The following is a 24,176-nucleotide window of genomic DNA, read 5'->3' as shown; positions in this document are numbered from 1 at the left end:
TGTCGGCGCTAGTGATGATCAAAGGAAATCCCCTGCTCCAACTGATGATCCCGGGTCCCAAATGGTGGCGGACATATGGGAGCCAGATGGACAGTAAAGTAGTCCAGATCAGGGAAATTTCCCCCACGAAGTGTGGCTAACATAGGAGGTGCAGTCTAGGGGAGTGCCTGTACACCCGCCAACACTAGCAGGGTGGTTCCCTCGATGCCCAGCCAGGTGTGTCACACCTGCCCGTACTCCTGCCTGGGGGGAGAAGAGCTGTGCAGGTACAGTGTATCTGGCCTCTTCGCCCTGCCACTGGCGTGTGCCCTGCCGGGCCCGCCATCTATGGACCAGGCCGATGTGGCTCTGGTTGCGACTCCTGCCAGCCCTGAAATGGGACACCATCTGCCCAATTGTCTTGTTGGGAGGAAGGACAGCCCGTGGCTGCTGCTTCGTCAACAGCAGTGACTCCTGTCGGGGGAGGACAAGAAGTGGGCCAGACACCCTGTCACACCCGGTCATCTGTGTCCGGCCAATGCAGACTTCAAGCCCACCACCCGGAGGAGGAAGAAGTGCTAGGAGCAATAGATGGTTGCAGCTCAGTACGAGTGCTTGTACGCCCTCCTGTCCCACGACAGTGATGAGACACTTCTGTTTGGGGGACCATGGTCAAGGAGGAAGGGAGTAAACAATGTGCTGCCACCCCTGCCCTGTCATCATCATCTGGTGCAGCCAAGATGCCCTGCTACCCATGTCGTGCTGACTGCCCCAACATCAAGGGACTAAGCTGAGGTGGCCCCTGGTGCCCCCCGGTGCGGCTTTACCGGTTTTGAACTAGAACATCAACGGACCTGGACCCGTGGGAATGACTATCCTGAATGGACACTGGACAAGGTGAACTGGTTGCCTGCAATTCTGGAAGCGCTCGGAGAGGACGCAGTAACCATGTGGTAAAGGCTGGAGGCCTATACGGAAAGTATGTGTTTGATGTGTTCCCAGTGAAATGTATGTGGAGCTCTATCCCCTAAGATTGTAGGCAGGTTTTAAATGGTGCCCACATCTATAAATGGCGTCATTCAGTGGTGCGAGTTCCACCAGGCCCAGGTTAATAAAGGGTTTTGAAGTAGGTGGTTGGACTGTCAACATCTTCACCGGCAGTCCGACAACCGCGTCTGTGCCCTGCGGGTTATGTGTCATATGTGTTGTGTGTGACCCTCCTAAGTGTGTTGTCCCTTTAAGGGGAATGTGTCCCTCCACTGTGTATTGCCCTTTTAACATGGGCCATGAGTGTGTCATGGCCCAAGCTAATAAAAAGGAGCCTGTGCCTCATTTCATGTCTCTCTCTGATTCTCTGATGCCCTTACCCTTACTTACTCCCCTTTTTCGCCCTTGCTTCATGTGTCCTCTCTCTCTCCTGTGTTCATCTCGCTCTCTCATCTTCCTCTCACTCTCTCATCTTCCTCTGCAGCCTCCCTCCCTGCTCACACTCGCTTGATCTCCCGCACACGCACTCTCTCACTTTTTTCACTTTTTCATCCTCTATCTCTGCCGCCATCAGTGTTTTTCTGCCCGTTTAATATTTTTCTTTCCTTGTGCCACTCCTCTACCTACTCCATCTTCACATTCACTGCATATTTCGGTGTCTGTGTGTGTTCTGTGATCTCTTATAAGCCCCCCCTTGTCTCTGTTATCTACACCAATGTAACGTCTCTCACTCTCCCTTTATCTCATCATTTCCCCTCTATTTTTCAATTTTCGCTTCTCGCTTCCGCCTCCACTGTCCTACTCTTTCACCTTTCCCCTCATAATTCAGAGCATTTTCACTCCCCCTCCTCCCCCTTACTCGTTATCCCTCTCCTCTGTTCCTCTGTTTCATTTCCTCATAGGCCTCTCTATCTCTCTTTATTCCCTACTGTGTTTCCCGGTCTGTCTGTTTTCCTTACTTTGCTCTAACACCTCTCCCTTTTCCCTTCCACAGCATGTTTGGATGTCATTAGGTTTCCTCTCTCTCTCTCCCCCTCTTTCTGCCTCTCTTGCTCTCTGTCTTTTGTTCCATCTGTCTCTCTCCTCTCACCCCTCTCGCTGCTCTCTTTATTTCCTACTTTGTTTCCCTCTTTCTTCATTTTTCTTTTTGCCACCTTTTGGAAGCGTAACCCACCAAAATATAGCCAACACTATTGCTACAGTAAAGAAAGGGGTTCCAAGAAGCAGTCTTCGTGGTTGGAATGACAACTGGAAATACACTGCCATACAATTCCCAATGCACTAAGTGTTCATTTGTGTTGTGCTATGCAAGGTAATCCAATAGTGGCTTGTTTAACATCTTTTCTCCCAATCATGTGTACCGTCACATGTCACGTGACTTTCCACCCTTTCTCGCTCATATTTCCTCATAATTGGCACTCTATATCAATGGCTTCCTCCGTTGCTCTATTCCCCTTCTCATTCTATTGCACATCTGCATCCCTAATCACATCCTCCTTTAAAACTTTGGCCTCTCCTCGTTGCACCCTGGTGCCTATAAATAAAAAATGCAAAGAACAGTAAACGCCAAACCTATTGGCATTGCCAATGCTTGTTTCTAGAAGTTCTGTAATGTTTAGGGGAGTGGGGGAACTCCCATAGCACTGAACAGTTTTACGTCTAAATCCTTTTTGACCAAGGAGAACAAAATGGAACAATCCAGGAGGATGGCTTTCATTTCCCTGTCCCTTTCTGTTAATCATTTCCCTGGCCCATCCCCATTTGCTTGCTCCAACCCTCACCTGCCTCCCCTACTGCCAGGGTCGCAGTCACACTACTTTTTATTACACCTTTGCATGCCTCTACAGTGAGATAAAATTGGAAACCAGCAGTGATAGATAACTATACAACAGCTACGAGCTGTAGCATCCATCCATCCATCCATCCATCCATCCATGACTACAGTGCTGCAAACATCTGCTCTCCTGCATCTAGAGGACATTTCCTAACTAGCTGAGCACTTGCACAACCTTCAATTTTGTATTGATTTGCCACCTTTTGTATCTTGAACATCTTATTGACGAGTGACCTCCAATGTTTTAATCTTGTGTATCGCCATAATTATCAATTTTCTTAAATGAAAGAGGTTTTTTCAGCCTGCCAAATAATGTTGCAAATATTCCTGTGTTCTTCTTAACATATTGATGATGCTTTAAGGCCAGAAAAGTATAATTGTAAGTGCTGCTAATTTGAAATGATGGATCATAAGAGAACGTGCAATATAGATTTTGACGGATCTTGGCTGTAAAACTGTCTACGCATCTTCAATACCATTCAATAGACAACATTCTGCATCTTTCTTACCAGGGATGTTTTTCCATCAATGTCTTTATGCACTTCGATCTGACAGGCAAGTTGAAGGTCCGTGTAATCTGCCCTCATGGACCAGTACAACAAGATAGATGTGGGACTCCTTGAATGTTCTGCCAAGGCAATTGGGGTCAAAGGTTGAACTGAAATAGAGAAAATTAGACCGATATCTTCTGAATTTCTCAATATTTATGATCACATAATACTTCCTTTTTACCTGCATCCATCAAATTAAAAGCCGGTGTTGCATTTGGTGGTCACGGTGAGGAACAGGGAATTGGTAGTATAGCTTTGTCTCATTGCAAACATTTATAACAGAACAATATTTCTTTCTTCTTAAAGTGAATTTGGTGTGATTTTAAATGTGTGACCAGGTTAACTTCAGCATTTTATATGTCAACTTTCGGGGTTTCTATTGCTTTAGGGGTGTTAGGCACCCCAGGCCTGAGAGTCGTGCATTCTACTATGGTGGAGAGTTTAGACCGGAGACAGTTATTACACATTTACCAACACTACAGAACCCATGAGAATGGCCATCAAAAGGGACAAGTGTTCCTAATGTATACCACAATGTAAGCACTATCTGTTCAGGCAGGTGTCCATTCCATACATTTAAGGTAAAACGTGATTTCCTAATTTCTTAACTCCTCAATTATAATGTATGATCAAAGTAGATACTTAATGCAGCACCCTTGAAATTTAAAAGGATTCTGAAAAAGCATCGACCCAAGTGAGGCAATGAGCCCTCAATAGCATCTCCTGATTAACGGATCGTAAAGCGGCTCTGGCACCATGATCGATGGCAGAGTTAGAAGATAGGACAGAAAACTTGAGCTGTTTTTAGACCAATGTTCGTTAAAATTAGAAAAGGAAGTGTCTTTGTTGCCGAGATGAGTATAAGGCAGAAGGGAAACAAAAAGAGTAAAGTTTCTTCTGTCATAATGTTACACAAGCACAGAGGATCCAATGGTTGACCTCTTGCCCTTGTTTCTATCAAAATCATACATTCTGCAGGACTATGAACACAATCCAAGCCTGGGTCATGGCCAGTGTGCCACTGTGAAGGAAGGTAACTCTAGTTCAATACTCACCGGCATCAATTTGCAAAGAAATACTTTTCTGGCATAAGATATTTATCTGGGAATTTGTTCTACCGAAGGGCGGTAAATCATGGCAATGTTGGGCAATCCACCTTCTAACATAGGTTAGCCAAACAGTTCTCCTGGCAGCATCCATAATAAGCAGATCACGAATTAAGGCTCGAGTTAACTTAAGACAAGGTTTCTTCCACGTTCAGATCCAAGCCAGGAGTGCGACTAATTTGGCCATATTAGGGATGAAATTTAAGTTCTGCTCTAGACTTGTAGGGTGCATTCAGGCACTCTGAGGTAGCCCAAAGGTGGACTTAAGAAATGTATTTACTTTGACCTGTAATGGCTCTAAATCAGTGGTCCTATACCCCAGAGCTGTACCGTGCTGTCAGAACAACATTTTCTTTGTATGTTATCAGAAAGGGCCCCATTGAAACCCCCCTGAGCTGCCTTACTTATCTTAATGTAGCAATATTTTATTGTGCTACTTTATTCGCTTGAATCTTAAGGTGACCGAGAACATTTTTCAAACTCAATATTAAAGCAAATGTTCTTCCAATATCATACTAAGAGCACGGTAATGATTTAAGACACGCATGTGGGGCATGGAGCTTAAGGTTCTTTGTTCATCTTAAATATCTGCAAATGTCACCGCTAAGTAACAAAGGTTTTTCTCCCACTGCAGTTTGATGCTATGTAAACCACTTGCCAACGTACATTACATGTGGCCTGGCAACATTAAGTTGTACGTCATGTGGGGACACAAAGCCGATTTATCTATGGACCAAAGCCTACAATGTGCATGGTGTTCATGCCAGCAAATACACATCTTAGGTGCAACAGATGTTCTTTATGCCAAGCCAAAATTAAGAGAATTGATATATATATTAAAAAGAAGGGGTGTCAAAACGCACCCCTGTCTTATACCCTGCGCAGTTGGTAAAATGGTGGTCTGACTGCCTTTTTGGCTGTAGCCGACCTTTGAGATAAAGCCTTGGTGTTGCACAATACGATGGATGGCAACATGTCTGGCAACCCTGTGTCTTGCAAAGTGGATCTAAATTCTGTCTTAGTTACCCTGCCAAATCTGTCAGTCAAGTTCACGAACTAACCTACAAATTTGTGATCAAGAAGGTATTTGTCCACAATTAACCCGAGGTTCAGGCCTTCTCTCAGTCATACTTGGTATCATAAAGGTCATTGCAGCTACTGATTCAGTCTATAAACCTCTTAGAGGTGACGACCACACCCCCTGGCAAACGAACCAAGAAGGCAGATAGGTCGATAACATTTAGGAACAGATGTATCCCCCTTCCTGAATACGGGGACAGCTGTTGCCTGCTTACAGGCCTACAGAAGGAGGGCAAGTGACACACATGTGTTAAAGCCATAGTGGCAATTGAGGCCTGAAGTCTTGTCTCGAATTTATACAGGTTGATAGGGGTCTGGGCATGGGGGGTTTACAGCTGCCAAATTGAAATACAGCCTCTTCGACCCCCTCAAAGATAGGAATGTCAGGCAAAATCTGACTAACAAATCCACACTACAAAATGCAGACTTGTTTGCGGCCACCGTTCCTGGGTTACATAGATGAGAAACATGCTTGACCTACCTGGCAGGATTGACTACCTTCCAAAAGAGGGTGCCATCATAAGGACAAACTGCCCCCTCAAGTAAGCTCCAGTCTCTCATTTTCTGCGTGGGCAGCATTCTTGTATGCAAGCATCTATAATCAAGGGATTGTGAGGGGATTTTTCTGAAATAATCAAAAAGAAGGTTTTGCACTCTTGCACTCCCCACCGACCATCTGGCAACTGTGGCACAGAAGACATGGGCATTATTGTCAGTGTGGTCTGTGCGCACCCACAATGCAAACAATTGCTATTTCCCTAAAAGACTATGCACTAGTCCATCATAGAGCAGGAGAAACACAAACCGAGACCTTAGGGTAAGTTTGGAGTACCGGCACAGACATATGCCTTTATTAGTTGCGCATATTAGCACAGGTTCGTGCAGGTATTTGTGTCTTGCTTGTGCTCCCCACCCTGCACAGGGACGGTGTGCTTATGTATAATGACCAGACATAACAGCCAAAACGTAACCACTTTAGTTTATGCCATCAGCTTCCTACCAATATGACATGTTTTGCTAATCAACATAGGCAGGACGCAATCAATTTGGTTAGTGTCCGCACTATGAATTCCACCTCACTGGAAACTCCAGTGCTCTATTAACATCTGCCATTCACTGGTTGTTGTTGGATGGGGCACATCCCATCAACACATGCTTAGATCTACAACCCCCCTGCACACCATCCTCAAACACAAACATCTAGTGCAGTGCTAACCAACCTGTATTCCCGCAGAGGTTATGGCCTACAACTCCCATGATCCCTCACCGTGGTCTGTGCTGGCAGGGGTTGATTGGAGGTGCAGACAAAAACATCTACAGGGTGATCGGTGGGCTTCCTATTTGGGCATTTTTCCGTATAGATTAATAGTTCAAATGAAATGGCATAGTAACATATTTGACAGACTAGAGTTTTGCTGTAACAAAATAACTTGTTCGTTTTTCACGGTGTCTTAAATCAATGGCATTTAAAGTGGGATTTGAAAAAGGCAACCCCTCTTGAAGAACAGAAACCTCAATTTTCAGCCCCAAAAATCCATGCTTGCAGTTTGTGATTTGGCGGGAAAGGACAGACCATGACCTTTATTTACCTTATTCCCAAATGGAATATCTTTCGACATTGCATTCTGCAGTCATTGTCTTTGCATTGCACGCAGGTGGGAGTTAATAGGTGTTTACCAGTTATGTTGGGATCCCCTCTTGTGGTGCTAAGGGCCCTGTACTTTATTATGCTGTTTTATGATTACAACATCAAAGAAATACACACTAATTAATAAAAGAAACATAATACGTGTCCATTTTGTAAGCAGAGGCATTAGTGAGGTAGCGGTCAAGAGCAGGGAAAAAGAAAATAAATCCTGGCATGGCTACATCAGGCATGCTGCTAGAATCTTGGGGGCACAAACATGAGCTGGGGGCGCACAAATGCCAAAGTTTACATACACTATTCACTTGAGACTCATCACCTTTATGTGCCACATTCATGATGATATGAGCGTATCTTTTCCCAAGTCCATTCTCAGCTGTCAGGGTAAAGTTATAGATCTTCTGTTCCTTGTGAATAGGCCAGGAACACCACTCATTGTTGGAACAGGTGGTTGTATTTTGCGAATTCCTAAAAGAAAAACAATTCATAACTTTAATTTCTACTACATAAAAAAACTCATGTGACAACAATGACTACAGAAACCCTGCAGCATGGACTTCCCGGTTCTCACTTCTACTTATGATCTCTTTAGAGGTTAACTACATGATCCTAGCACTTACCCCTTTCCCCTGTCCCTCTCTCTGCACTTGTACGATCCAAATGTTCAGAAGATCTAGTCGAACTGCTCTTTTGTATTTTGCATGTCCCATTGTCTTGCTGCCCTTGCCCCATGGGTGCTATGAAACACAATTTTCTTTATGTATAAGTGCCTTACAAATGCCCAATAATTAAATAGAATCCTAGGTGCAGAGTATATAGAAAGCAACTATGACCTAGACTTTGTCCAAACACATGAGTTGTTTTCATATTGGAAAACACAAATGCGCCACATTGTGTAATCCCTACATGTTCATTCATGGCATTAAAGAGCAAGACCTTGGCTTTCTAATGTCCAGAGGTAGCCTGGGATGAGCCTGCAAGGCTTGAGTTAATGTACATCTCATCCTCTTCCTTCTGATCATATACTTGAGTGAATGTACAAATCGCAGCCTTTCCCGTCTGTACTGTGGCTTGAGTGAAGGGCTATCTGAACCTCTTCCCTCAGCTCAGAGACCTTGATATAAATTCATTCAAGCCTCAGAATCGAGGGTAGAGGATGAGATACACATTTACTCAAGCCTCAGAGCAGGGAGGAGGCAGGCTGAGATATACATGCACCCAAGCATCAGAGCTAAGGGAAGAGGCTGAGATATACCTTCACTCAAGCCTCAGAGCAGGGAGAAGGCAGAGCTATACATACACTCGAGCCTCAGAGCTGAGGGAAGAGTCAGAGATATACATTCAGTCAACTCTCAGAGCAGGCAGGAAGGTGAGCTATATAGAAATGGGGAAGGGGTCCAGGGCCCCGGAGGATTATACATGTACCATCTGGATAAGCACTGCCTCTTATCCATCAATCAAAGGAACACATGGAACTTAAAACAACAATGCCACAGTTATTTGGACGGCCACTCTCAACTCTGGAAGCCCCCCTAAGCAAGGTGTCGCACGACAAAGCGCTTAGCAGATTCTAATTTGGTTAGGTCTCTAACCTGTATAATATCACTCAGCTGATACCCCCGTATCACCAATAAGCCAGGAACCAGGCTGGTGTATATGTATTTACATTTACACAATTGATATTAAGTTCTCTACAATCATACAAACCACCAACTCCGTGGCACAACACAATAATCACTTTGTTTGCATCAATATGACCAACATGCATTTTTTAATAATCTTTCAACTGCAGCAACAACACAGATTGAATTTCAACTCAACACAATGGGATTTTTCTGCACTTTAACACATAGGACACTTTGGCAATGCACAATCTTCACTTCATTGATCAACAGACTCTTTCCTGACTGCACACCTGTAAGCAGCAGCCATCTGCGACACCCCTGGGTTCAAGGGCAAGGTTTAGGGAGTGGGATTAGAATAGGAATTTCGTTTGAGCTTTTTATTTAAAAAGGCAGGGTTTGGGAAATAAACTCAATGGGAAAGTCGGTTTGGGAACACACTACATTCAAAATGACATGCAGGGCTTTTTGGGATTCTGGTTTGGGAATAAATGGTAAAATAGGGTCACCCACTTACTTTATCGACTATAGTGGCTGTAACACACTGGGATTTGTTTCGCCCCCCCCCCCACCCAGACACACTGAAATGGAAAGGATTAAGGAAGGTGGTTCCCAACACAATGGATACCTTTGGGGATATATCTACTTACATAGGAGGTCTCTATTATCATCTCAGGAGGCCAGCCAGAGCTCAGACCCACAGTTGGAAACAGGCAGCTCACTTCTCAGGCCTCTGTCCACAACAAGGTGCCATCAGCCACAGGCCTCTGTAAGAGGATTCAATTCAACACTACAGCTAAGTCAATGCCTAGTCTGGGATACTGAATGGAAACCCTTATTGATATATCTTTATGTCCAGTTCATGCGTTCTGGATGACTACCCCTATATAACACCCCTCTCTTGGATTCCCCCTGACCCCACTGAGCCAAGAAGTAGTTAAAAGGTTTATTTGAGAATTTAAGCAATATATATATATATATATCACACTTTATAATAAATTAATAATTGAATATCACACTTAATCTGATATGATAAAGATTAACAACGGAGAATCTGGCACTAGCCCACTTCTTTATAATCACTAAGGAGTTGACATGAAATGGATAAGGTAGCACACTGGTAAATAGGGACAGAAGAATAATCTGGTAGAGAATGCTTTATAGGGTTCAAGGAAATGCAAGGTTGAATGAATGAAATGCAGTATAGAAGATAAACTGATATGGTTTCACAAAAGACAAGGTAATCACTTTCCCTTTGTGGCAATTCACCCCCCCCCTATACAATGTAAGGAGATGGAAGGAAGAGCACACAGTTCAGGTATACAATCACAATGTAATACAGAGTTCCAGTTTCCCAGCAAGCTTAGAGGAGAATAGATATGAGTTTTACACAGACTCAAAATGCTTTAAAATGTGATAGCAATATATTGGAAAATGTGCTGAAATGATTTTAATTCCCTTCAGGAGGTTCAGGTTGAGGATTAGTTGGTTTAAATTAGTTCAGGCTTACTTTAGCAATGTTCTAGGAATGATTGGCAGGTTAAACGAATTTTTGGCAAATGAAAGCAAGGAAGCTGCTGTTTTCACACGTGGAGAAATTTGCAAATCGCGGCAAATTCGCGAGTGCGTTTTTCGCGATTGCGGCAAAAGTATAGGGAGTAGGAATACGGTTCTAGGTTCGTTGAAAAGCCAAGATTCCAGAGGAAAGTTACTGCAAGTCTCTAAGACAAACGGTCACGGAGATATGAGCGATATGGTAAAGGTCGTTTTTCAGATTTGAAGCAACTAGAAAATGACAGGTGACGGCTTTGCAAATGACAGGTGACAGTTAGGAGGCAGTTCTACTTAGATTAAAATAGCTTGGATTAGATTATTTTAATAAGAGATTGGTTCTGCACAGTTCTGCTAGGTACTCACAATATATTTAGAAATGGAATGGGCCTCGCCACGGATCTGGTCAACAGGTTTTCTTCACTCGCCACGGACGGTCTCTGCGCACAGCGTCTGGGTCAGCTCTCTAGTTCTGCGAACAGCGGTCTGGGTCAGCTCTGCTCTGCCTCTGGTTCTGGATACTGCTCTGCTTTCTCTGGGTACAGCACTGCTTCTGGATCTTTCTGCACAGCCTTCTCTGGACCCAGCGCTGATCTGCACGGCGCCTGGATGCTGCAATCGCGGTTAGGTTTGCTGGATGCTGAGGCCCACTGAGAAGAGTTCTCAGTTTGTGGGTTTAGGCCCTTGCTTTGAGTTCTGAATCAAGTTCTTTGGAGTTTTAAAGTCTAAGTGTTGAATCTAGTATCTTCTGGATGTTGTGTGGTCCGGCAGAGCGCGTTGCAGCAAATGGAATTGAATCTCCCTTATCCGTCCTGACTGTCTGCTTTTATGTGTTTTGAAAGTGGGTGGAGAGGCTAGCTTTCTAGACCCTACCCCTCTGCACTGCCCATTGGTCAAGCTTTCCTTTCTCTCTTGATTGGGGAGAAGAAGTGGAGTGTCATAGCAATGTCATTTAATGGCTTGCAGAGAGGACACTCCCCTGTCAAATTGCACACAATCTATATTTGATCAAAAAGACATATTTGCACAGGTACACATTTGTTTAAAATTACATGCACCCATCACATATCACAGGAGGTATACCCTGTCCAAATCTGCTCTTCCTGAGAGCTTGCATTGAGAAATGGCAACATTTTGCACTTTTTAACTGGTTTTGCAATATCAGACATTAACCCAAATTTACACACATGTGCGCAAGGAGTATGGACATTAATTGATGAAGTGTCAGATTTTTAACATGCATACATTTTAAGTAATACCCTCTTAACTGCTAGCTTGCCCCCAGATCATACCACCGGTTCTAAAAACCTCTTAAAATGTGGGCAGAAAAATCACAAGAATTATGGTATCATTTAAATAATTTTCACAAGTCCGCTCTATGAATGATCCATCTTTTTAGAGTTATGTTCTGGCCCCAAAGGGGTGTGGTTTCCCCCCAGCACAAGGTTGAATTTCTGGTTTTTCCAGTTCTGCCAAGCCAGCTTGCTCTCACAGGCAGTGCTCCTCCCCTTTCCTTCCAGGAGGAAGCCACATTTACGACTCCCACCAATAAAACATTTGCCTGAGTCAGGACAGGGCTTTGTTCAATTTCCTGCAGAGCCCAGGTAATTCAATCAGAGAAGTGTCATATCCCTTTTGGTGGGAATAGCAAAAGGCAGCTAGGCCTGGGAACACAGCTGTTGTGCAAGTCTCAACTCCTGTCGGGGGTAGCTGGTGGGCAGAATTCAGTTCCTTAAGCCAGGTTTCAGCTAATGTCACTTTTAGTTACCCAGTTTTCTGCATTCAAATAAAACTAACAATTTTTACATATGCAGCTAGAATGCTGATTCTAAGTTTAAAACTATGACATTTAAACAATTGCAACCTATGTGACACTCAAAAGTAGGTCACTCATTTCTTTTAAACATTTAGATTTTTGGTGTCTTTCAGTCCAAATTTACTTAAACTGCTGAAATCCACAGCTCAGCCAGTCTTGTTATAAACCTTCAAGTCACTTCAGAATATAACTTTACATTGTATCCACCTCTCAGTAAGTCTTTCTTTGGCCTGCTTTGGGTTCATCTATTCAGTTTTACACAAATGTCTGGTGTTGTTTTAAAACGCCGGCTTTCTGATAGTGGTGAGTACTGGTAATGCACCCATTTTTGGGATTTAAGAAAATGAATTCCCCACAATTCTAGGTTGCTTTTGGCAATCAGCATTGCCATTCCCAATGGTTTCAGGCTACTGTGTGGGTAGTTCAATGGTGGTTTTAGGCAGTGCCCTTCTGTGCCCATAACATCGGCAAAAATGAGTGGCAGCCTATTCTTCATGCATTTCCCTGTACATTTTCTGGGAAGCTCTGGCCATCATGATGTTTTCAATGCCAGTACTGCACAGTTTTTGAGGTAGGGCTCGGATGCATGGGTAAAAACATCCCAAAAGCCCCCCTCTTGCGATGGCCATTCTGTTTCACTGATGGAACTCGCAAGATCTGGGATGTTTCCTCATCTTCTTCCAATAGATGGCACAGTTCAGCATCTTTTTCTCCATCCGGTACTGATCGATTGGTTCTCCTCGCCGGTCCTGATGGGAATATTGGGCGGTACCCTGAGCCCCTCGCATCTCTGCTCCCGGTCTCTGGATCGCCCTCCTTGGCCAGTCTCGAGGTTTTCTTTCTCCTAGGACGACAAAGGAAGAGCGGCAATACCTATTCATAGACATTTTTCCCCCACCATTGATATAGTGGGGTGGCATATAAATTTATAGTCAAAACATATGAACATGCACATTTCTTTTTGCATTCAAAAACGAAAACACCCACATTGAGAAACTCAGAATTTGATAGGCGATATGTAGGATATTTTAAGTTAGAACTGAGTTAATCTGAGACAGTACCCTCTAGGATTCCAGAGGATTCCTCCAGTTGTTGCAGAGTGTGCCTGGGATGGCAACACTTCAACTGGTTTATGTGGACCCACTTGTCTTCCCCCTCTGCCAAACCGCCTTTGGGGATGCGGATCTTGTAGGCCACAGGGGAGATTTTGTCTATAATCTCAAAGGGTCCCTTCCATGTAGGCAAAACTTTTCGCTGTTTGGCCTGGTTCCTTTTGAAATTGTATAGATAGACCCGGTCCCCCACCTGATATTCCTTCCTGGAAGTCTTCAGGTCATAGTGGGTCTTCATGCTATCAGCTGATCTTTCTAGATTCCGCTGAGCATAAGCAAAATCATGTTGAAGGTGTTTCCTTAAATTCTCCACATACTCATGAGTTGTGGAGGCATTTATCAGTGTCTGCTCTTGGGTCCTGTAGAGCAAATGCTGATGAAGCACCATCTTGCGCCCAGTCATCAACTCAAATGGTGACATTTTGGTTGCAGATGAAGGGGTAGATCTGATGGCCATTAGGACCAGAGGTAATCGGATATCCCAACTTGGCCCAGAATCTGCCACAAACTTCTTTAATATGCTCACAATGGTTCGGTTATATCTCTCTACTGCCCCAGAAGAAGCTGGCCGGTAAGCAATATGCAACTTCCTTTTGACCCCCAGTATCTCCCACATCTTTGTCATTACTTCACTGGTGAAGTGGCTACCCCTGTCTGACTCAATCCTTTGAGGTAGACCGAAACGGGAAAAGATGTGGTTAATCATCAGGGCAGCTGCAGTTTCTGCCTTGCAATTTGGGGCTGGGAGACATTCCACCCACTTGGTAAACAAGCATGTCACAGTCAACATGTACTTATTCCCCCTAGCAGAGCGAATCACGGGGCCTACAAAGTCGATTTGTAAATCTGACCATGGCAATGTCATCCCCCTCTTTTGGAGGGGTGCACGGTGGGTGAGGGATGTTGGCTGAAATTGTGCACACACAAGACAACCCTTCAAGTATTGGTTGAGGTCCTGGCCCATGTGTGGCCAGTATGCAACCTCTCTTAAGATTTCCAGTGTTGTGTGAAACCCCCTATGACCGGCGGTGGCCGCATCGTGGGCGTAACTTAACATCAGGCTTCGGAATGAGGTAGGAACCACCCACTGATCGTGGCCAGCTTTGGATTTCCTTACCAACAAACCGTCTTGGATCCGGAACATTTTTGGACATTTCATCAACACTCTAAGGTCCTCTTTCCCGTTGTAATCGGTATCCGTCAGGGGAAAGTTCTCAGGGTCCTCAATGTGTTGGTAAAATTTACCAATTATTGGATCCCCCTTCTGAGCGGTAATCAAATCAGCATCAGGGGTCTCCTTACTCCATTGTGCAATTGAAAGGTCATTGTGAGCATTTGTCTGGGACCTAGTGATAGCAGTGACCTGGATTTCCCCCAACAGGGACTCTATTTCGATTAGATCCCCTTGGATGGCCCGGTTTTGGCCAGCTGATCAGCTAAGTCATTTCCAGTTTTGTCTGGTCCCTCTACTTTGGAATGACCCTTGATCTTTTTCCAATAGATGGTCATCTCATTCGAGGTGACCAGATCATCAATGTTTTGGATTAACTTCCCATGTTTCAAGGGTTTGTTATTAGCACATAACATGCCTCTGGTTTTCCAATTAACCAGGTGCTCCACGAACCCGTTCCGTACATAATCCGAATCTGTGATTATGACCAGTTTGTGGAGTTGATGCTGGACAGCAGTGAGGATGGCCTGATGCACAGCCATCAATTCTGCCACCTGACTACTTCGGGGACCAATTTTGTATCCAGCGGAGGGTTCTGGGAACTCCTTCACCCATGCATTCCCTACGCCAGCCACCAGTTCTTTCTCCCCGTCGTTTTCAACATGGTACGAGCATCCATCCACATAGACAGTGGGCATTCCCTCACACTTGTCCTCTTCAAAGACTTTGTGTGGGGAATTAAGGTATGCCTCCGTGTTGTCCTTGATTTTTAGACTTTCGTCCTCGAGACAATTTTCTCTGGCACAATCATGCAAGTCAGCCAGACCTTGCGCGAGGGGACTCTTCTTGTTTTGGCCATATCTGACCTCCACAGGAAAGCCTTGCATTGACAGAATCCAGGAAGTAATTCGGGAATTACTCACATTTCCGGCCCGGATTCTGTCACTTTGGAGATATTGCAGAGGCTGGTGTGGAGTCTCCACTATGATGTGTTCCCCATGGATAAACGGGCGGTAATTCATCAATGCCCACACCGTTGCCAGGAGTGCCTTCTCACAATCGTTGAATTTTTCCTCCACAGAGGATAAAGTTTTGCTCGCATAGGAGATTACTTTATTGACCTTGTCATGCTTTTGGTATAATACTGCCGTCAAGCACGTATTAGAGAACCCCGTCTCCAGGAAGAACTCCTTTTTTCTGACAGGGTAAGCTAGGCAAGGCGGTTGTGAGAGGCTTCTCTTGAGTTGTTTTACTGCCTCGGCTTGTTCTGGACCCCATTCCCACTTGACCCCCCCTTCAGGAGATGAATCAGGGGTCTGGTGATCTCTGCGTAGCCCTCAATGAACTTTCTGCTGTAATTAGTCAGTCCAAGGAGGCTCCTTAGTTCCCGCAGAGTTGTGGGGTCTTTCCGTTTTTGGAGTGCTTCCACCTTCTTTTCCTGGGGACAGAGACCCTGAGGGGTAATCTCATGCCCCAAGAAATTAACACGGGTTCTACACCACTGTGCTTTCTGAAAGGAAAGTTTTGCTCCGGCAGCCCTCAACTGCGTCAGAACATAACGGATCTCCGCTTTGTGTTCCTCCACAGATGAACTTTTGATGAGGACATCATCTACATAAGCCAGATTACCCCTCGCAGCCAGGTCGGGCATGACCTTGTGTAGGAAAATGTTGAATTCATTGCCGGAGTTGAGGTATCCGAAGCGAGTCCGGGTCCATGTGTACTGCTGGCCCCCAAAGGTAAAAGCCAGCTTGTATTGGTCCTCCCTACTGACAGGCACAGTCCAGTATCCATTGGTCAGGTCTATTGAAGTGAATACCTGTGACCCCTGGATCTGGGCCAGCCCTTGGTCAATGTAGGGCAGAGGCCATCGGGAAGTATGGACCCGTTTGTTGAGCTCCCTAAGGTCAGCGCAGAGTCTCCACTGGCCGTTTGGCTTTAATATTCCCAGCACCGGATTATTGAAGGTGCTGTGGACGGGACGGATTATTCCCCTGGACTCAAGGTTCTTAATTATTTCAGTGAGGGACTCCATGGATGCGAGAGGCAAACGATATTGCTTCACAAACACTGGAGTCATGCCCGGGTCCGTGGGGATTGTTGTTGTGTGGATGTCGGTGCGACCACAGTCATATGAGTCTACCGCAAAGAGATCTTGGAAATCCAAGAAGACTTGTTTCAACTTTTGCTTTTGTTCCAGAGTCACACAGGCATCAGCTAGGTTGGCTCTCTCTTCCACCATCTGCCTGAAGCCTGGAAATACTTCTGGTTTGGCTATTTCAGCGGCCTCCTCCAGCTGGGTGGAGAAGTCCCTGGTCAGAGTGCTGATTTGGACTGGAGGCTTCAGGTGGGAAAGGCAGCCCTCATGGACCTGGAAAATCACCTCATCCCTCCTGAAGTCACAAGTCACATCTTCCTTACCATAAGGGCAAGAAGTGTACACCAGGAAGTTCCCCCCATAGCGGGTAAAAATCCTGTCTGGTGTTGTATTGTCCTCACTGTCACTGTCAAAGCAGTCCTTGGGGATTGGTCCTAACAGTTCATTTCCTAGATCAATGGAAAAATGTCGGTCATCAACCGCCATTCCAATAATGGTGCCTGCGGCTAGAGTAATACTCTTTAAGTCACTGTTATCCACCTCTATTAGAATGGTGTCATGTTCTATGTTGACTAATGGAGTTGGGTTTACCCCCAACCCTTGCTGTTGGAGAGAAGCGTTTAGATGTATGTAAGCATCAGGGTTTTTCAAATGTTGTCCTCTTTTAACTTTCACTTCCAGGGAGAATTGTCGGGTCCTTTCTGGGATGGTGACTTCCTCTTTGATCTGAATTTCAACTGCATAAGGTAGCAATTGAGCTGACCTAAATGCTTTTTCTGGATCATCAAAGCCCATGGGATTATCCGCTAATCAGGACCAAGCTTTGAAGTTTATTAGGTCCAAACTAATGGCAAAGCAATTGAGAATGTCACTGCCTAAGTAAAAGACGGCAGAGACGTCTCGCACGACCCAACAATTCTGGACTATGCTCTTGTTGCCAATGGAGATTTTGAGCATACACCTGCTTGGCAGGAGATGTTTGGAATTGGGTGCTTCCAGGTCCATTTCCCATTTGTCTATCAGTTTGAATGTGGGAATGGCTGGATCTTTTGGGAGTTGGCGGAACATGGCTTCGCTGATGAAGCTCTTACCGTTGTTCACACACACTCGAGCGAGAACAGAGTCCTTCCCATCATTTAACTGGACAGGGATGAACAACTGCTCTCCAATTTGCTGAATATCAGCCAAGCTCTGAGCTGATTTCACATCTTTCTGGACTATCGGAGTGGGAGTTTCTGGTTGTGGATTAGTAAAGAATTTCAGGGTGTTTCCTTCCAGCGTGGAATACCACTTTAGACTGGAAGGAAGGTTGATTTTCAGAAATAGAGAGGACCCCCCATCACCAGTCTGTTGTCCTACTGCTATTACTGTCACGTCTGGAATTTGGTTATTCTGGAAGTGGAATTCTACTTGGTCAGATTTTTGTTCAACCATGTGGCATGTGCCGTTTAAACTAACATGGTTGACACTCTGTTTTAATTTTATTGGTCGGCTAGTCTGGGTCCAGAGGACCTTGTTTACACAATCTATTAGAGGTGACAACCTTCTCAGGAGGTCATTCCCTAATAAACAAGGGGTGCCCTCTGGAGTCACTACTATGACCGGGTGTTTCAACTTGTGTCACCCAATTTTAATGTCCAAGTCTGCCGTCCCCTCGACGGGAATTTCCTTCCCGTCAAAGTTCTGGAGTTGTCCAGGAAGTGAGGTGAGAGGAATTTGGTAATTCCCTCCCCTTCCTGCATTCAGTTCATCAAAGGCCCTTCTGGACAGAAGGGTAGCTTGAGATCCCGTGTCCACCAGCGCAGAAATCGTACCCTGCCCCTGTACTTGTACCGGGGAATAATATCTTCCCTCCTCCTCCTCAAGGGGGCACAGATAATGCACATTTTTGGACAACTGGTGGGCTAACTTTCTGGTTTTGGACATTGCAAGAGAAGAAATTTGGGCAGAATTCTGTGGAGAGCCTTGGGAATCTGAAAGAAAAAGTTGGAAACTGGAGATCAGAGCCATTGTGGGTTCCCCTGGTTCCGGTTCTGGGCCGCCCCCCCCCCCTTTTTGGAGGCAGTCATCAGGATGGGTTTGAACAAGGGGATTTTTTTGCTGTTGGTTCTGGGATGAGATGATGGGCGGCGGTAGCTCAGTCTCCATATCTCCCCAGTCTGGATTGGAATCCTTTGGGACCCATTTTTCTTTGGGAGGAGTTCCCCCATCTCTGAAGGAGAAGATCCTTTTCCCAGGATCCTCTGAGGATCCTTCTCCCTCAAATTGGAAGACCTGTATTTCTTCCACAAAACGGGTCTGTTTGGGTACTTTGTTTCTCCTACCCCCTCTCTGCTCCTTGGGTGGCAGACTTTCAGGGGTAGGAGATTTTGTTTCCGGTTCCTGGTTTTCCAGGGGCTGTTTACAAGTTGGGAAGGAAGCTTCCTCCAAGGCTTTACACCCCCCTTCCCCTTGTGCCTCCTCCCTGGGAACCGGTGTGTTATCGGGGTGCTGCCCCCGTCATTGTTCTGGAGCACCAGGTCCAGAGTTTGGGGCATTCTGTGCCGGAATGCCCATCTGAGGGTTCTGCTGAGCCCTTAGCACGCGACCCAGTTCATGTGCCATGTTCTGAACCTGGCGCTCTAACTGGGAAACCCGCTCAGGCTGATACAGGGCCCTGTTTTCTCCCCTGGGCTGATCCCGGGAAGGGTAGCTATCCCTTCTTTGGTAGTACCCTTGGTTGGGAAGATTTGGATACCCCTCCACCCTTGGCCTCCCCTCTCCCGGATTCGGTTGTCTGGGCTCAGGGAATTGGGGAAAGAAGGGTGGAGGATTTTGGGGCTGGAAGTTGGGTGGATACCTGGGGAAGAAGTTCTGCCCAGGGTTTGGTGAGTTTCTGCCCTCCTGTGAGAAGTTGGGAGGGAAGTTCTCTGGGTTAGGTGCTTGGCTGGATCCCCCCCTTGGGCTGGAGGAGTCCACACATAACCCAGGATGGGTCTGTTTCCCTTGTAACGGGGGCTTACATAATCAGGAGAGCGAGGGACCCCATTTGTGGGGCTGCCTCCCTGGCTCCCTGTCTGTGACTGGCCTGAGGACCTTCTGGGCCTAGCATTATTAGGTGCAGGTAGGTTTTTAGGCCCCCCCATCTCCAAATCTAAAACGGTGGTGACCTTTACCTCTGCCACCTTGGCAGCAGCAGGGGTGTTGTTGGCTTTGGGGTTTTTGGGCGCATTATTTTTATTTTCTATTGGCTTCTGCACCTCATAGATCCGGGTCGCCTGTTCAATGACCCAGTCTAAAGATCAATTCTCGTGAAAATCCCTCACGAGCTGGGTCATTATGTATTTGGGCAAGGCATGGAAAAACGTATTAATAAATTCTCTGCTATCCGTGCGCACCCTTCTTGTGGTCTGTGCAAAAGCACGCTTTAACTCCTGCACAAACTCTTGTGGGGCCTGATCCTCCCCACATTGTAAATTGTAGGCTGCCTTGTGAGCCTCTTGAGGATTTCTATGAGTAGAAAAATGTTTCAAGATGGCTGCCTTATAGGTGGACCATCTTAAATGATTTTGGTCCTCCAGCCCCGCAAAGAAACTGGAGTATTCCAGGGAGAAGGTCCACTTTACATATTGAATACAGCTTTGGCTGTCCTTCAAATGGAAAGTCTCCATCATTTGCTCAAACAACTCTAAGTGCTCCCAAACAGAATACATGGCGTTCTTATGATAAGGCGTGATGACGCTCCTGATTGCCTTAATCTGCTTTAAGGGGTCCTTAAGCAAGGCCCTTTTTGTTTTATTGGCCTTTTTGGTTCGGGTATCCCTTGTCCATTCGTCCTCTGACTCAGAGGCACTGCTCCCAGAGGTTCCTGTCTGATCTTCCAGGTTTTCCCGGATTCTGCAAGCCTGGGAATGGCTGGCAGAATGTGGGGACCTGGTCTCCTGTGTCCTGTACCGTTCAGAGGAGTCTTCAGATTCCTCTTTGCTGCCAGGATTTGATGGGTACCCCCCCCCACTGACCTAACTGGGCAGAAGTTTTCAGGATGCCCTTAATGGGCCTATTCTCCTGGGGTTCCCCACTAAATTGCACTGTGCTTGGGTGCCCATACCCGGATGCCCGCCCATCCATTCCTGGGAGGTACTGGCCTATGAGCCCCATGCTTCTGGCTGGATAGTAATCTGCCATCCCTGTGGCCCGGTGCTCATGTGCGCCAGGGGACATGGGGGTGGCAGAGTCCAGGGACTGAGAGAGATAAAGGCCTCTGGTACTAGGGCTCCTGAGGTTATGCTCATGAGTCTCCCTCTCCCAGCGAACCTGGTCTCTATCCGCCCCTGCTCCCTGTTGCAATGCAAGAGCCTGCGCCTTCAGTTCCTCAGTTAAGGCCTTACTAGACTCTATCAGTCTCTCCTGCATCGCTACCTGTTGTTTTCTCTCTGTGCCTCCTGATTGGTCCCGGAATACTGGGCCAGTCTCTGCTGCAGGAGGGTTACCTCCTGAGCTGTGTCCCTATTGGCCTGCTCCTTTCTTGCTAGAGCATCCTCCACCCTCCTGGTGTGCTCTAACAAGTTCTGGTGTTCTTTTTGGAGGTCACCCAGTCCCTGGTGGGCCAGGTGATTTTCTTCCATTTTTCTTTTTAAGTGGCAGACTTCCTGGCCTAGGGTGTCCCTTTCCTGACTAAGAGTCTGCATCTGGACCGCCAGGTCGTCCCTTTGCCTTTGGAAGGCACCAGCTTTCTGGCGCTCCTGATCAAACTCTGCCTGGGTATCCAGGTCTTTCAGAATCAGTTTATTGCTCTCTGCCTTCTCCCTATCTAGGTGGCTTTGCAGGGTGACTACCTGCTCAGCACATACCCTATTGAAGTCTAACTGTTGCTCCAGCTTTTTCTGGCTCTGCAGTAGGGAGTCCAAACCTTCTTGGTACTCCTTCTGCAAGGCCAGAAATCTGGTATCCTGGTCAGCCTTTTCCTGTTGCAGGATGTCCATATCCTTCTTTATTTTAATGGTGTGCTGTCTACTCTCATTTTCTGACTCCTGGCTCCCCTGCAGCCTCTGCTCAGAAGAGACCAGGTCAGATTGGACCTTCTCTAACGCCATCTGTCGCTTATTCGCCAGATCTTGGCTTTCAGTACATTTATCCTGCATGTCTCCCATATATAGGTACAGGTATTCCGCTATCCTAACCATCTTGTCTTGTTCATCCTTAGCTTTAGGAGCCATGTATAGTTCACTCAGGGCCACATGTAAGGGACCCTGATCTCTCCATATATCTGACACTGTTTCAGTGATCTGGGGTGCGATTGCCTGCAACCAGACCGTCTGGTCCTGATGAGTCCACTCACCTCTCACAAATAGCTTATGTAAGAAGTGCTCTCTGGCTATTTTCATATCTACCAAGGTCGTCATTCTGGAATTTGAGTTCCTTCCTGACTTACAGAAGTTTGTCTTTTATTTTTGCAAAACAGACCTTTTCCTTAGAGCGTTCCTTTGAGGAGTGCTTTACAGCGTAACACAGCGTGGTGATCCGACCGGATATGTGTATCTGGTCAGCTGGCACGCTGTATTAATCTGCACAAATGGTAAATCTAACCCAGAATATCCCGGACGAGCCCCCAATTTGTAAGAGGATTCAATTCAACACTACAGCTAAGTCAATGCCTAGTCTGGGATACTGAATGGAAACCCTTATTGATATATCTTTATGTCCAGTTCATGCGTTCTGGATGACTACCCCTATATAACACCCCTCTCTTGGAATCCCCCTTACCCCACTGAGCCAAGAAGTAGTTCTGTTTTGCAAGTTAAAAGGTTTATTTGAGAATTTAAACAATATATATATATATCACACTTTATAATAAATTAATAATTGAATATCACACTTAATCTGATATGATAAAGATTAACAACGGAGAATCTGGCACTAGCCCACTTCTTTATAATCACTAAGGAGTTGACATGAAATGGATAAGGTAGCACACTGGTAAATAGGGACAGAACAATAATGTGGTAGAGAATGCTTTATAGGGTTCAAGGAAATGCAAGGTTGAATGAATGAAATGCAGTATAGAAGATAAACTGATATGGTTTCACAAAAGACAAGGGAATCACTTTCCTTTTGTGGCAATTCACCCCCCCTATACAATGTAAGGAGATGGAAGGAAGAGCACACAGTTCAGGTATACAATCACAATGTAATACAGAGTTCCAGTTTCCCAGCAAGCTTAGAGGAGAATAGATATGAGTTTTACACAGGCTCAAAATGCTTTAAAATGTGATAGCAATATATTGGAAAATGTGCCGAAATGATTTTAATTCCCTTCAGGAGGTTCAGGTTGAGGATTAGTTGGTTTAAATTAGTTCAGGCTTACTTTAGCAATGTTCTAGAAATGATTGGCAGGTTAAACGAATTTTTGGCAAATGAAAGCAAGGAAGCTGCTGTTTTCACACGTGGAGAAATTTGCAAATCACGGCAAAATCGCGAGTGCGTTTTTCGCGATTGCGGCAAAAGTTACTGCAAGTCTCTAAGACAAATGGTCACGGAGATATGAGCGATATGGTAAAGGTCGTTTTTCAGATTTGAAATTTTAAAAGTTCAAAGTGACAAGTTACAGCTAGCAACTAGAAAATGACAGGTGACAGCTTTGCAAATGACAGGTGACCGTTAGGAGGCAGTTCTACTTAGATTAAAATAGCTTTGATTAGATTATTTTAACTAAGAGATTGGTTCTGCACAGTTCTGCTAGGTACTCACAATATATTTAGAAATAGAATGGGCCTCGCCATGGATCTGGTCAGCAGGTTTTCTTCACTCGCCACGGACGGTCTCTGCGCACAGCGTCTGGGTCAGCTCTCTAGTTCAGCGAACAGCGGTCTGGGTCAGCTCTGCTCTGCCTCTGGTTCTGGATACTGCTCTGCTTTCTCTGGGTACAGCACTGCTTCTGGATCTTTCTGCACAGCTTTCTCTGGACCCAGCGCTGATCTGCACGGCTCCTGGATGCTGCTATCGCTGTTAGGTTTGCTGGATGCTGAGGCCCACTGAGAAGAGTTCTCAGTTTGTGGGTTTAGGCCCTTGCTTTGAGTTCTGAATCAAGTTCTTTGGAGTTTTAAAGTCTAAGTGTTGAATCTAGTATCTTCTGGATGTTGTGTGGTCCGGCAGAGCGCGTTGCAGCAAATGGAATTGAATCTCCCTTATCTGTCCTGACTGTCTGCTTTTATGTGTTTTGAAAGTGGGTGGAGAGGCTAGCTTTCTAGACCCTACCCCTCTCCACTGCCCATTGGTCAAGCTTTCCTTTCTCTCTTGATTGGGGAGAAGAAGTGGAATGTCATAGCGATGTCATTTAATAGCTTGCAGAGAGGACACTCCCCTGTCAAATTGCACACAATCTATATTTGATCAAAAAGACATATTTGCACAGGTACACATTTGTTTAAAATTACATGCACCCATCACATATCACAGGAGGTATACCCTGTCCAAATCTGCTCTTCCTGAGAGCTTGCATTGAGAAATGGCAACATTTTGCACTTTAACTGGTTTTGCAATATCGGACATTAACCCAAATTTACACACATGTACGCAAGGAGTATGGACATTAATTGATGAAGTGTCAGATTTTTAACATGCATACATTTTAAGTAATACCCCCTTA

General features: G+C 45.6%; 1 protein-coding gene across 5 annotated transcripts in view; it reads right to left on the bottom strand.

Annotated features, from left to right (window-relative positions):
* Window positions 1-24,176, bottom strand: part of OSMR (oncostatin M receptor) — a 608,749-nt gene that overhangs the window by 294,382 nt on the left and 290,191 nt on the right. For all 5 annotated transcript variants that reach the window (XM_069627159.1, XM_069627158.1, XM_069627161.1 and 2 more), the window contains 2 exons: window positions 7,502-7,650; window positions 3,310-3,458 (listed from right to left, as the gene is read on the bottom strand). In XM_069627159.1, coding sequence (XP_069483260.1) covers window positions 3,310-3,458; window positions 7,502-7,650 — 298 coding nt within the window. The remainder of the gene's footprint in view (window positions 1-3,309; window positions 3,459-7,501; window positions 7,651-24,176) is intronic.

This window comes from Ambystoma mexicanum, chromosome 6p, assembly GCF_040938575.1.
Source record: "Ambystoma mexicanum isolate Mex_15411 chromosome 6p, UKY_AmexF1_1, whole genome shotgun sequence".
NCBI classification, from domain to species: domain Eukaryota; kingdom Metazoa; phylum Chordata; class Amphibia; order Caudata; family Ambystomatidae; genus Ambystoma; species Ambystoma mexicanum.
This window is presented reverse-complemented; position numbering and strand designations above follow the sequence as displayed.